This window comes from Engraulis encrasicolus, chromosome 3 (assembly GCF_034702125.1).
Source record: "Engraulis encrasicolus isolate BLACKSEA-1 chromosome 3, IST_EnEncr_1.0, whole genome shotgun sequence".
Classification (NCBI taxonomy): domain Eukaryota; kingdom Metazoa; phylum Chordata; class Actinopteri; order Clupeiformes; family Engraulidae; genus Engraulis; species Engraulis encrasicolus.
Genome location: NC_085859.1, coordinates 51393860 through 51408859, shown reverse-complemented (window position 1 = coordinate 51408859; position 15000 = coordinate 51393860). Strand labels below are relative to the sequence as shown.

The 15000-nt window shown below is 45.4% G+C and overlaps 1 protein-coding gene across 1 annotated transcript in view; it reads right to left on the bottom strand.

Moving 5' to 3' along the window:
• grid2 (glutamate receptor, ionotropic, delta 2) overlaps nucleotides 1-15000 on the bottom strand; it is a 733635-nt gene that overhangs the window by 96934 nt on the left and 621701 nt on the right. The window contains exons 13-14 of the mRNA XM_063194215.1: nucleotides 11924-11941; nucleotides 251-389 (exon numbers count right to left, since the gene is read on the bottom strand). Coding sequence (XP_063050285.1) covers nucleotides 251-389; nucleotides 11924-11941 — 157 coding nt within the window. The remainder of the gene's footprint in view (nucleotides 1-250; nucleotides 390-11923; nucleotides 11942-15000) is intronic.

Here is a 15000-nt window from a genome sequence, read left to right as displayed (position 1 = left end):
GAGCAGGAGAAGTGTATTGCATTGTAGTGTCATATAATACTCACTGTATGGAGCTCTCTATGCGCGTGATGGTGAGGAGGAGGAGGAGGAGGAGGAGGAAGATGAGCAGGAGAAGTGTAGTGCATTGTAATATCATATAATACTCACTGTATGGAGCTCTCTATGCGCGTGACGGTGAGGAAGAGGAGGAGGAAGAGGAAGAGGAGGAGCAGGAGAAGTGTAGTGCATTGTAATGTCATCTAATACTCACTGTATGGAGCTCTCTATGCGCGTGATGGTGAGGAAGGCGGCCAGGTTGGCGGTGTAGGAGGAGATGACGATCAGAGCAAACATCCACCAGATGCCCATCATCATGCGCGTGGCCAGGGTGGTGTACGGCACCTCTCCACCTACATACACACACACACACACACACACACACACACACACACACACACACACACACACACGCATGAACACACGCAGACACACACACACACACACAGCAAGGGAAAAGCAGAAAGACAAAGATATAATTAAAGTTAATGAAGGCCATAACTTTCATTATTTTTTCTCTTTCTTTGCCGTGGAGGTATTGTAAGAAAGTGGAGAAAGCCAGAGCCCCTTTTCGCTTCAGTTCATTGCACTGGCTAATGCCAGACTAGGGAAATTTAGCAGAAATTGAAGGCATTCTTCATGTTTAAAATGAGCTTTCAGGGGGCTCGTTTTGGCACATTTTTATTTTCGCCATTTAGCTGGCAACGCTGCGTTAATGATGAAGATAGCGTTAGCGGACTAATACATTAAATCACCGACGGCAAACGCCTGGATATTACCTCAAGGGGTTAATATGGAGGACCATGGCACTACTTAGGATCATACATCATGTATCCACTGTCTCCCGTGGGCGTGAATGAGCATGGTGCCAACACTTAAAACGGAATGATGAACACAGCTGGAACATGCAATAGTTTTATAGTACACACTCAGGAGTTGTTCACACAGTCGCGAGGACCATGTGATATACGCATAAATCATTAGCAGTTCCCCTAGACAGACGTGTTAACACGGAACGTCATGTTTTCATTCGTCAGTCACAAACACAATTGAATTTTAGAACCTGGGCCAGTGTGCTAGAAGCCCATCCAGTCTTGTGTTTATGTAATATAATGCAGCACATTTTACATGAAGATGAACATACCAACTACATTATAAGAAACAAAGAAACAGGGGGGGGCACTGTGGCGCTGTGGCGCCAACATTTGGGCTTTCTCCGCCCCATGGGGACCCCGGTTCGAGTCTGGACGGGGTCATTTCCTAATCCTCCCCCATCTCTCTCTTCCACTCATTTCCTGTCAGCATCTCACACAGTCCTGTCAATAAAGACATAAAAAGCCCCCAAAAAAATAAGATAATAAAAAAAGAAACAAAGAAACAACATACATTACCAACTTATTAAAGGGAGCCAGGCACTTCCACATAATATATATAAAAATCACATGAATAAACATTACTTTACTAATTAATTGTAAATAAGCACACACCTACTTAGTAGCATATTAAACAAGGCCTACATAACACCTGCTTACTTAATTAGTGTATAAGTAAACGCCTACTTCATGACTAAATTCATACAGAAGGTGTAATGTAAGTACTCCCCGGTGAGTATGGAGGCTAGAGGAAGATGCTGGACTCAGCCGGACACCACAGTAGTACGCAGTTTTTAAAAGATGCCGACGAGGTACATATGTGATGTCTTGCTAATTGGCCGAAGTAACAGCAACAAGCCCCCCTGTATTCCCCCCATTGCTTATTTTGGCCTTGCTTTAATACAGCTTAGAAATACTGCCAGCATGGCAGTATCCTTAAAGAGCTTAGAATGCTGCAGTGTCAAACCAAACAAGGTGTGGCAGGACAGGGAGAAGCTTGGGTGCAGAGGTTTGTGAGTGATGCGTGTGTATTTGTTTGTAGAAACTGAGTGTGTGTGTGTGGGAGTGTGTGTGTGAACTGTACACTGTACAGTACATACAGTGAGTCCAATATGTATTTGATCCCTTGCTGATTTTGCCGGTTTGCCCACTAATAAAGACATGATCAGTCTATAAATTTATGATAATATGTATTCAAACATGGAGAGACAGAATATCAAAAAGAAATTCCAGAGAATAACTTAAAATAATATATTTTAATTTATTTGTATTTAATTTAGTCAAATAAGTATTTGACCCCCCTAGCAAAAGAAGATAAAGTGCTTTGCGGCAAAGTCCTAGTTGTCTAGCACTGAGGTCAGATGCTTCTTTTAGTTGATGACAATGTTTGTGCATATACTGTAGTAGAAAATATTTTTGCCCATTTTTCTTTGCACATTATCTCTAAAACATTAATAGTTTGTGGCTGTAGCTTGGTAAATGGGAGGTTCAGTTCTCTCCATAGAATTACTATAGGGTTAATATTTGGAGACTGTCTAGGCCACTTCACGACTTTAATATGCTTCTTATTGAGCCACTCCTTCGTTGCTTTGACTGTATGTTGTGTATTATTGTCATGTTGGGAGATCCAAAAATGGCCCACCCTTCAGTGTAGTGGTGGAGGGAAGGACGTTTGCACTCAGGATTGCACATGACATGTCTCCCTCCATCCATTCGTTGACGATGTGAAGTTATCCTGTGCCTTGGCCAGACAAACACCCTCAAACCATAATGATACCACTTTCATGCATGATGGTGAGGAGGGTGTTCTTGGGATCATAGACAGCAGTACTCTTTCAAAACACATTGAATTGTGATAATGCCAAACAGCTTGATTTTGGTTTCATCTGACTACAGCACCTCCTTATCATATCCTAAACCAGTCTGATGTCCGTTGGCAAACCTCAAGTGGGACTGCACAGGTTCCTTGTGAAGTAGAGGTATCATGTGTGCAGTACAGGATTTTAAACCTCTGTGGTATTAAGTGCTACCAGTAGTTTTCTCAGTGATTTTGGTCCCAGTAGCTTTGATATCATTGCCTAGTCCATCCCGTACAGCTCTAGGGTGATTTCTTTCTGTTCTCATGATTATCAAATCCCTACAAAAGGTCAAATCTTGTATAGAACCCCAGACAGGCTGATGGATAGTCATTTTGTATTCCTCACATTTTGGAAGAAATGCATCAACAGCTGGGTCATTAATACTCAGTCTCTTTCTTGTGGCTTTGCAGCCCATTTAATCTTTGTTCAGGTCTAAAATCGTGTCCCTGATATAATTTGACCACTCTTTGGTCTTTCCCATGCTGGTGAGGTTGGAGTGTGACTGATTCACTCATACTATGGACTGATTCTGCTGATTCAATGCGTCTTTTATGCATGTTAGTATGTACAGGTGTCTTTAATTCAGATGACAAGTTGATCGGAAGTGCCCATCTGGTCTGTGGGCCCGGAACTGTAATCAGTTGTCAGGGGATCAAATACTTATTTTGCTCGATGAAATGGAAATAAATGAATATATATTCTCTTCAGTTAATTTCTGGATTTTCTTTTTGATATTCTGTCTCTCCATATTAGAATACATATTATCATAACATTTATTGACTGATCATGTCTTTGTTAGTAGGCAAACCAACAAAATCAGCAAGGGATCAAATACATATTCGACTCACTGTATATGAGTAAATTTGAACATTTTTGTCTACTGCACGTATGTACACGTGTTTTCGTGTGTGTGTGCACGCGCATATGTGTATTTGTATACGTTGGTGTGTTTCTATGTGCATATGAGTGTGTATGAGTGCATGCATGTGTGTTTGTGTGTACTGTATGTGTGAATGTGTGTGAAATAGAGCGTACAGTACATGTGTGAGTATCTATAAATGTATGCCTCTTTGAGAATGTGTATTTATCATCCTCTATGTATGTCCTGTATGTGTACGTGTGTGTGTGTACGTGTGTGTGTGTGTGTGTGTGTGTGTGTGTGTGTGTGTGTGTGTGTGTGTGTGTGTGTGTGTGTGTGTGTGTGTGTGTGTGTGTGTGTGTGTGTGTGTGTGTGTGTGTGTGTGTGTGTGTGTGTGTGGTATGCAGTGTGTGTGTGTGTGTGTGTGTGTGTGTGTGTGTGTGTGTGTGTGTGTGTGTGTGTGTGTGTGTGTGTGTGTGTGTGTGTGTGAGTGTGTGTGCACGCTCTGTGAGTCAGATCTGTTTGTTTCCCGCATAAACGCCCGAGTCGCAACAGAGCACACAGACCGTAGCAGAGCAGAGCGGTGCGAAACGGAACACCCTGTCTCCCCGGGCAACCGCGGGACCGCACACCGATGATGGATCTGCGTCGCCACCGGCAACCCCTTATTGAGGCCCCCCCGTTAGAAATTAGCCTCATTTATCCTTGTAACTCACTAGATCATTGCGGCCTTACGTGTGTAATAAGTGGCAGGCATTTCAACCCTTTCCTTTCGGCGCCAGTGAGCGAGGGAGCGAGCGAGGGCTCAATAAAAACAGCGGACAACCCCCGCTCTGTCTGAGGCCTGTGGAGCGAGATGATCCGTCTTGTGAGCAGGAGCGGCAAAGAGATAGACGGTGGTGGTGGGTGGTGGTTGGTGGGTGCTGGTGGTGGTGGGGGGGTTGAGAGGGAAGGAGTTGGAGTGTAAGGGGGGTGAAGTCGGCATAGGGGGGTTGTGGAGATATGCCACAACATCACCTCATATGTCCTATATAGGCTGTGCTGGCTTTCTCCAGAGCCTCCTACGGTATACCTATAGCTGTTGACTGTGATACATTATTTATCTTTTTATGATATATATTTTAAATATACAGTGGGAGACACTGGTTTTGTACCATGATTCCTTGACAGCACCATGATTGCTCCCAGCAAGGTTTGGTCAGCCTCCATTAATCCTGCACACATTAAGTCCACCCTTTTTTGATTGTCACACATTTGCAGTATTTTCAAGTACTATTCATGAGCATATCATGTGCATATCATTTTCGTCTCAGTGTTTTCAGTGCTTAGATTTATTGGTATCAGAATTATTAGCATAGCTTAGCATAATCACTGGAAGTAAATGGGACCATTAGCATCAATCCACACCCTGGTGAATTTTACTTTCAGTTTAAAGTTGTACAATTGTTTGGTCCTATAGACTTGCATTGGTACACTAAATATGCTAAACTAGGAAATGCAAACAGACAGAGAAAAAATCCTATGCATTCTCATATTTTACTGGGGCTTCACTACATATGAACAATTTCTTGAAATGAGGTGGACTGTTCCTTTAACATCATACAAGTCTCATGGAAGTCGCATATACACTGTAAAACATTGCCGCCAGTTAAACATAAAACAAAAGTTGCCGTTCTGACTTATGTTTGTATGTTAACTGAACTTGAGAAAGCCAAGAGTTTTGTTAAGCATCGAGTTGAGTTAACAAATTAAGGCAGCAGGACAACTTACATTTTTACATTGAACTGGTTTGCAGTGTTTTACAGTGTGGTATACACATGTGGTAGGGTGAAACGTGGTAGTGTACTGTATATAATACACCTTATGCTTGATGTATAAAAATACAGAACACAGCGGAATTAACTGCTTGCAGCAAACTCATACAAGATTATTTATAGAAGCTCTTCCATCTTCCAGTTATGTTCATCAATTGTTTACAATGGTTTTCTTTGCCTTTGCAGTTACCTTGGCTGTACTACAGGTTTGAGTGCAATGCCACGCTCCCCCCTCTTTTCTTTCTCTCTCTCTCTTCCTCTCATTCTCTCCCTTCCTCTCTCTCCTTCTCCTTAATAATGCTGTAGGTGAGAATAAACTAATAAAGAAGATGACATACAACTTTCTCTCTCTCCCGCTCTCCCGCTCTCTCTCTCTCTCTCTCTCTCTCTCTCTCTCTCTCTCTCTCTCTCTCTCTCTCTCTCTCTCTCTATCTCTCTCTCACCCCCCCCCACACACACACACATGTGCACACACACACATTTATGATGGGAGGAAACGAGTGAGTGGGAGGGATGAGTTTTGTCTCCCTCTATCTTTCCTCTATCTCTCCGCCTCTCTCTCTCTCTGTCTCTTCCTTCGTCTCTTACAGTACCCTCTCTGCCCATCTCCACTCTTCTACCCTCTCTCTCTCTCCCCCTTCCTTCCCTCCATCGCTCCCTCTCCTTTTCCCTCTCCCATGCCGACTCGGCAGGTCCAGGTGAGCTGTGAATTATGGGGAAGGGAGCGTCGTTTTAGAGGTCGGTTCTGGTCCATTTGAAGCTAAAGGATGTGCTGAGTTATGTTATGTATAGCAGGCCCTCTGTAAATGTCAGGGGAGGAGAGAGGAGAGAGAGGAGAGCGGAGAGCAGAGGAGAGCAGAGTTTGCCTGCTGATCTGATCTGGTCACAGCCTCGCCGTCTCAAGGCTGAGCTGCTCAAACACCTTAAGCACAGGGAGAGAGAGAGAGAGAGAGAGAGAGAGAGAGAGAGAGAGAGAGAGAGAGAGAGAGAGAGAGAGAGAGAGAGAGAGAGAGAGAGAGAGAGAGAGAGAGAGAGAAAGAGAGAGAGAGAGAGAGAGAGAGAGAGAGAGAGAGACTCAAACACCTTAAGTACATCAGCTCAGCTCAGCTCATCTGCAGTCAGCTCATTTCATTTACAGCCATCTCATCTCATCTCATCTCAGTGGCCTCTGGATGTCTATATACCTGATATGAGGTGGCAGACAAGGAGAGAGAGGGAGAGAGAGAACAAGAAAGAGAACAAGAGAGCGATAGGTAGAGTGAGAGTGATGAAAAGAGTGAAGGTGCGATGGAGAGGGGTTGAAGTGTGAGAGAAAGAAGGACAGAGAAAGTGATAGAGAGATAAAGAAAGACATGACAATAGAGAGAGAGAGAGAGAGAGAGAGAATATTACAGCTTCAGAAGTGAGATCATGGTGATGCCTGACTGACAGAACTCACTGACAGAGTGAGAAGAAAAGTTGCTCCTCAAAGAAAAAGAGAGAGTGAAGGGAAGGAAATATTTCTACCGCTGCCCATACCATACGACCAAGGTCAGACAGACTGTACAGCACGTCTCAGACCAAGCCAAATAGTCGTGTGGCTGAAAAGCAATAACTGTTCGCATCTCCAAACGTGTGTGATGTCAAAAGTGTCCTTGCACTTCAGCTTGAGCTAAGACCTCAAACCCACGCCAGAGGTGGACCAGTCAGTGGTGTCCACAGACTGCTGGGGTAGAATGTGGATTAAAATCCGGGGAAAATGGAGGCCATCTTTTATTGCGTGCGGTGAACTAGCAGCAGGGATGGAGAGAAGAAAGATAGAAAAGAGGAAAAGAGGGCAGAGGGGATGGAGGAGAAGAGATGGCACGTGGAGGGTGAGGGCGTTTGAAGCCGGCGGTGCCTATACACACACACACACACACACACACACACACACACAAACAGATAGACAGACACAGGCATGCACACACATGCACACACACACATGCCCAGCAAGCACACACACACACACACACACACACACACACACACACACACACACACACACACACACACACACACACACACACACACACACACACACACACACACACACACACACACACACACACACACACACACACACACACACACACACACACACACACACACACACACACACACACACACACCCTGAAGTTAGGGGTCTGACAGCGAATGGGAGATTGCTATGGAGGGATGTGTGAGGAGGGAGAGATTGCCCATTTTTCTAGCCCGACAGCAGGGCATCAATCTCTTGCGAATGAGGCCGACAACTATGCAAACTCCTGCAATGGAGGGCAGAGCTTTTTGAGAAGAGATGTGAAAAATGTCACCATCGCCACAAACAGGGCTTTGGTTTCTAGACCGTCCATCAGTAACAAATTCCCCCAATCAAGTTTTAAACATGCATATAATTCACCCACACAAACACACACGCGCACCCACGCACGCACGCACTTACGCACGCACACACACGCACACGCACGCACACACACACACACACACGCACGCACGCACGCACGCACGCACGCACGCACGCACGCACGCACGCACGCACGCACGCACGCACACACACACACACACACACATACACACACGCACACACACATGCACACACACACGCACACACTTTATCACTGGAGCAGAGCCAGAGAGAGTGACTCTGTGACCTAATCAAGCCACACAAATCATAATTGACAGCCAAAATGTATCCCTGGCTGAACCAGAGAGCCGCCGCAGACAGCCTACTATTCCAGCTCATTCCAAACGCTCCGATATCATTTGAACAACGTCCCTAATGCGCATTTCACGAGGCATTACGACGGTTTGACGCAGTCACTCGGCTTCAAAGCGACTCGAGCTCGGGCAGCACGGGTTAATTTGGAGCCCCTGCTAATGGCGCCTCGTTTATTTCCCTGACAGTCGTAATCAAAAAGCGAGCCCTAATTGAACATGAAGGTGATTATACGTGAAAAGGCTTTGGTCATACCAGCACAGCACAACAGCAACGGCACAGCACAGCAGCACAGCAGCCCAGCTCGCACATGGGCCGCCGAAAGATAATTGCGAGAAATTAAACACATCAATGACTGCTCAGCTCGGCCGTTTCGGCGAGGTTGTTTCAGTGTTTTAATGATCATTAAAGCCCTGGAAACACAGTGGTGGGATTGGAATGAGACAGGGGCCACGGACGAGGGCATGGTATTCGTTCTGCTCCGATACGTGAGTAATGTAACAAAAGACTATCGTACTCGTACTGTACTGTGTGAAGTGGTTTCTTCATCAGCACTTGTACGGTACAGTGTGAGAGGCCGTGCCTAGTGTGTACAGTACACACGCACGCACGCACACACGCACGCACACACACACACACACACACACACACATCTTGCCAGGCTGGTAAGTTAGTATGTGTAGGAGCCATCACTCTTGTTAGGGTGCATGTACACTTATGTCAGGGTGAGCGCCTGGGTCACATGCTCCCTTGGTAACTGGGAAGAGGCCAGCGCCTACGTGTACACAGACACATACTGTACATAGACTCTCTCTCTCTCTCTCTCTCTCTCTCTCTCTCTCTCTCTCTCTCTCTCTCTCTCTCTCTCTATCTCTTTCTCTCACGAACGCACACCAACACGCCCAGTCCTACCTACCACCCTCTGAGTAAATGATGCTCGTTTTGAAGCTCACCTCAACTGATGCAATGGGCTGAAACCCTTCCCTTCCCTTCCCTTCACCTCCCTTCCCTTCCATTTCTGGTGTTGCGTTTGCCCAGGAACATGAATTGTAATCAGCTAGTCTGGGGAGGTTTGTGCATAAATAATAATATAAATATTATATTAATAATAATGGTCCCATGACAACACAATGGTGTTCCACTGTTGGCAATGGCAATGCTACCCAGGTTCAACCCCTATCCTCTTGCAGATGCTGGGGATAAGTTTTGGCTTCCATAGAACGCAATGAAATTAGATCCTCATTTGCTATAACTGATTAATTACAATCGGGTCACCATTTGTAGTATTTTGACCTGGTTCAAGCGTAATTAATTAACGAAAAATAATGAAACTGGAAGGTTTACTTTGGAAGGCACAAACCATGTTGAGTTTTGTTTCCAGTCTAGTTTAGAGAAACGCCACTGTAGGGCTTATAGTTTACTTCTCCAGTGTCTGACAGAGCCCATCTGGTTTACTTATATATAACTACTCTACAGATGGTCACTATAAGTCCTATACAGTATCTGTGGCCATCTGTAAATGAGTCCATATGCCCAAAATGCTACCTCTGTCACTGCACCACATTCCCGGCACCAGAGAGAATTGTCTCAGTGTCTAACTACAACAAGTATCATAGCTCTCTCATCACTGGTTATCTTCAGTAACATGAGATAAGAGCCCTTCATAGTGTCTCTGTAGCTGAGAAATGTGTTAGGCAATTGAGGGAGTATGTAATACATGTAGCAAATTGGCACAGCAGACAAAATACAGAAAACACAAATTAAATGTAGTCTCACATGCATCTATTCAAGTACACCTTAACCCATTTTAGCCCAAGGCACCTGCAACAAAATGCTGAAGCTTGCTGAATGCCTAAGCCCACTCTGGGAAAATGTGCCCTTTGCCTATTAAACCCTAAATATTGCTGCCTGCATCCAAAGCACATAACAACATGAAATACGTTGCATTTAAAAGCTAGGACCTTTATCTTGTATTAGAATGTGTTCATTCAGCTACAACACACCCACAATCCTAAAAAAAAAACCTGAAATCTCAAGAGCCTGAATGCAGCGCATATGTGTCTCCAGGCACCAAAGGTTAAACAGCATACAGGTATGCATCAGGATTCCTCTTTGTCTTTTCCCTGTGTGGCTGTCCTACTCACTACATTCTGTCCCTGTGAATGCTACTGGTATTGCTTCATTTTGTACCTCGTGTTCTTAATCTCCCCAGCGAGATGCATGACGATGGGTGAAATCAATGCAAAGCTACAGATCGATGGCTCCGTCTGTGCCTGGCCCGTTGTCTTCTGCCTCGTAGTAGAAATGTGAGAGAAGTGTGAGAACATGACACACGCTCAGGTGGTGTGAAGGCTTGTGAGGTGATAAAAATATAACAAAAGAGCCCCCACCCCTCTATACTCACACACATACACACATGCGTGCATGCATGCGTCCATGAACACACGCTTGCACACACACGCTTGATTGGATACATGGTATGCATTCTCTCTCTCTCTCTCTCTCTCTCTCTCTCTCTCTCTCTCTCTCTCTCTGTCTCTGCCTCTGTCTCTGTCTCTCTCAGGACTTACAGGATTTTCTGCTCCTATTTATTTTATTTCTACATGACGTTTTGGGTCGAAGTCCTCGCTACATGCCAAAGAGGAACCTGTAAAGTACATGGTAGAGATCAACCTAGAGCGCAACCTGCCAGGGGCGCATCTCAGTGTAAGATTGCCACAGGTAATTACAGTGCATTCCGGAGATGAGCCATATGAGAGAAAGCAGCCCGGCACGCTCCTATGGTAGCCCATCCCGTATGGCCTCCACTCCACTTTATATTCAGCAGTTCAGGCTTCAAACTTCAAATAAACCCTTTGAATCGAAACAGTCAAAAGTAGGAGCCACTTATTTCGGTTGGTAAAAGGGGGAAATGTTGTCGGAATTGTGTCACAAGTACCAGACACGGTGTGTAAAAGAATGGAGAAAAACGACAACACCTTGGATGTCCCATGGATGTTGCATGCTATGAGCAAGGCACGGGGGAAAATAAGACCCTTAAGCTACGTTCACACACGTCGCTGCTAGTTACTCGCTCAGCGAATTAAGTCAATAGAATGTCAATGTGTTCCAGCGAGACGAGCAGGCGAGTAGGCGAGTACTGTACAAGCGATGCATTGTGGGCGTATCCCGAGTCCAAAATATTTTAACTTCGAGTGAGGCGAGTAAGCGAGTAACCACTATAAGGGGGAGATGCTGAGCGCTCTTCTTTGTTAGACAGTATACTCCAATGCAGGTGCTCTTGAAGTTAAACGACAAAGTCCATTCTTCAAAACTTGTTGGCCGTTGGGCCTACTTCAGGCGACTCTTGCATAGAGACAAGGAGTAGTATGGTGTTTAGTAATTTAAAAACCCTTTATTTTAACTGGGGTACATAACTAAAAACGCCAACCGGTTTCAACCTCACAGGGTCTTCATCAGGGCGTGATGAAGACCCTGTGAGGTTGAAACCTGTTGGCGTTTTTAGTTATGTACCCCAGTTAAGATAAAGGGTTTTTAAATTACTAAACACCATACTACTCCTTGTCTCTATGTAAGCGAGTAACCAATTGGAATGCAGAGTTTGGTACTTCTCGCCTGTAGATTGGCAGTTAAAGCCGCGGGAACTGTCAGCGAATGTTCCATGAGAGAGTGGCGAGTAGGCGAGCAAGCGAGAAGCTAGTAAATAGCAGCAATGTGTGTGAACGTAGCTTTATACTGTAGCTACATACTGGACGCCAGAGACACAGCTAGAGACACAGCCAGAGACACAGTACATGCCAGAGGGCAGCAATGGTAGATGCTGTAGAGTACCGTACAACATGCCAGGAAGCAGAACAGTTAGCCCAGCCTGCTCAGCGTGGTTGCTACACGCCAAGGAGCATCTCAGCCTTGCCTAGCCCAGCCCAGCACGCATGGCGTCCATTCCTCTAGACTCAGCAGTTAAGGCAACTTCAAATATGCCCTTTGAAGCTGCTGGGGCGAAACAGTCAGAGGTTTTTACGAAGGTGCTTTTGTAAAGGCCTCTAAATCTCCCAGGCACCTTGAGCACACACAGATTGTAGCTTTTGATGAATGCATGTGGTTTGTGTTATTTATTTATTTACTCACTTTATGCGTATATATTTATTTATCTTTCCTCCCCCCTTCCTCCACATATACATATTTTCCGTGCGGAGGAAGGCGTGTGGTGATAAATAACTTAAGGAAAACACGTCGGGCGTGTCAGTTGGAGGAGAGGGGAGACGCCAAAAAATGACGAGCGCAGGGCAGAGAGGAGACCGGAGGAGAAGTGAGGGCGGGGAAGCATGGCGTGCTCACTGTGTCACCTTACTTTTTTAAAAAAAACTGGTACCGAGCCAAAGTTCCGGGTTTTTCCCCCCTCGGCGTCCCAGCGTCACACAATTTATTCAAGCCATCAAGTATCCCATTATGAGGCTAGCGGGCAAATAATGCCATCAATTTGCATACAGTTTACGCTTCTGAAACCCAAGCTTCACTTCACTTCACTTCACTTCTTCCACCTGCTATCTCTCAAGGCAGCCAGCCCAGGAACTTTCAGAGCTGTAAATCACAAGGTGTGAAAAATAAAGAATTTAATGTGTGGGGATCGTTTTAGCTGCAGTCACGGAGCAGAGCAGCAAGGCACAGCCTCTCGACACTCTCTTAAAAAACTGGGGGTGGCAGAGAAGCAAGAGAGGGGGAAGAGAGAGAGAATGATGGGGAGAAAAAGAGAGAGGGACGAGAGAGAAAGAGAGAGGGAAGAGAGAGAAAGAACAATGAAGAGAAAGACAAAAGAGAGGGTGGGAGGGAGAGAGAGAGAAGGATAGAGAGAGAGAAAGAGAGAGACCGAGAGATGAAGTGGGAGAGAGAGTGCAAGTGTCTACAATAGCAGGCAAGATGAGTCTGTGAGAATGGAAAGAGGCAGTGAGAGTCTGAGAGAGTCTATCAGCCTGTATTTTCCTCCTCCCAAAGGAACGGAGAGACACACAGAACACCTGACGTGTAGAGTACGGCATGTTCTGAATGAGCAGAGCGAGTGAGTGAAAGAGAGAGAGAGAGAGAGAGAGAGAGAGAGAGAGAGAGAGAGAGAGAGAGAGAGAGAGAGAGAGAGAGAGAGAGAGAGAGACAGAGAGACAGAGGGGAGAGAAAGGCGAGAAAAGAAGCGAGCGAGACACAACCAGAGACATACCTGCAGTGAAAAAAAGCCATTGAACACTGCAATGCAATGTGATGGAGGCCATCTGGAAGTGCTTGTACTTTTACACTGGAGCCTTTCCAGACAAATGCGGTTTGATGTTATGCTTTCGATTGGGGCAAGGGCTGTTTTATGAGCTCAATAAGCACTACAATGACCACGATACCAATCTCCTGACCGCAAATGGGCATACTTATCGGGGGTGCAGGACAGGTACACATCACAGTGAGAACCAGGACGCACCGGAGCCAAGTAGGGACGAGGGGCAAGTGCTGAGCACAGGCAATGGCTGACTTAAGCAGGGGGGGGGGATAGCAATGCCATCCAGTTCTGCAGCTCAGTTTCAGCAGGTGTTACCAGCCACTATGCTGTAGGCCTACCAAAGATGCAGATATCTCTGGGACTCTGATGAAGATGGTACATCCATCAAAACGTTATTCCCTATGCTGTGTATTTAATTAAAAGAAGACAAAAAATGCAGCTGTGCTGCTCCAGTGTCTTCTATCCAGTTAGGCTGCAGATATCCCATTTGTCATGTCAAGCCACTTCCTGGTTGAAATGAGTTAATGAGTAGACCCTCCACATAAGCCAGGTGCACGAATATCAAGGTAGACACCACTTTCTGGTACCTGGAACCATGGAATACATATCAATACATAATTGCTCTGTCCTCACACAGTAAATGTTGTAGTCTAAATTCAACCCTTAGAAAGCATTTAACATTCTTGATGTTTGGCCTGCTTTCTAAGTGTTGAGGTAATACTGTACACTTTACTGGCCACATCCTCATTTCCTCAGTTTTCGTTCCTCCTCTCATGGACAAAACAAAGAAGGAGTCAAGGGAGGGTGGAGGATTCCAGCACCAAGTGCTATATATCACTCACAGCAGCAATCACCACTGAAAACTAGAGATGCACCGGATCCTGATTTTTAGGATCCTGCCGGATACCGGATCCACTGCTTAAGATCCTGGCGGATCCGGAACCGGATACCGGATCCTACGAAAGGGTTGAAACACATAGCCTACTCGCACACGTGGGCCCTTTTTATTACGTTGGCTCAAACTGTTTTTTAGACTCATTGGCTTACTGCCACATTGCCTGCACTGGCCGCTTCCAAAGTTCTTTCAATCCCTGCAGCAATTGGGGTTGTGAAAGACTGACTGAAAAACCTAGAGATGCACCAGATCCTGATTTTAAGGTAACTGCCGGATACCAGATCCACTGCTTAAGATCCTGCCGGATCCGGATCCTGTGAAAAACCCTATTATCCTGCCGGATCCGGAACCAGATCTTGGATCCTGTGCATCTCTACTGATAACTGACTTGGAGCCATCTGAATGTGTTGGTTTTTGTTTGAAACTGAGAAATACATTTTCTAAAACAAAACCAACAACATCTTCTGCATTGTGGTGTTGGTAAAGGGTGATAACGACAAGAGAACCAACCATCAGTGCTATGTAAAAGTACCAAGCCTGAGGATATTTGCTTGTTCTTGTGTATATTGTCCTAATGGCAGCAACCACATTGTCGATTGTCACTGGTCTTTGCATTACAGCCACTTCCTTGATGTGGATAGGCATGCTGTGATTATGCCTTATTTTGCCTGCAT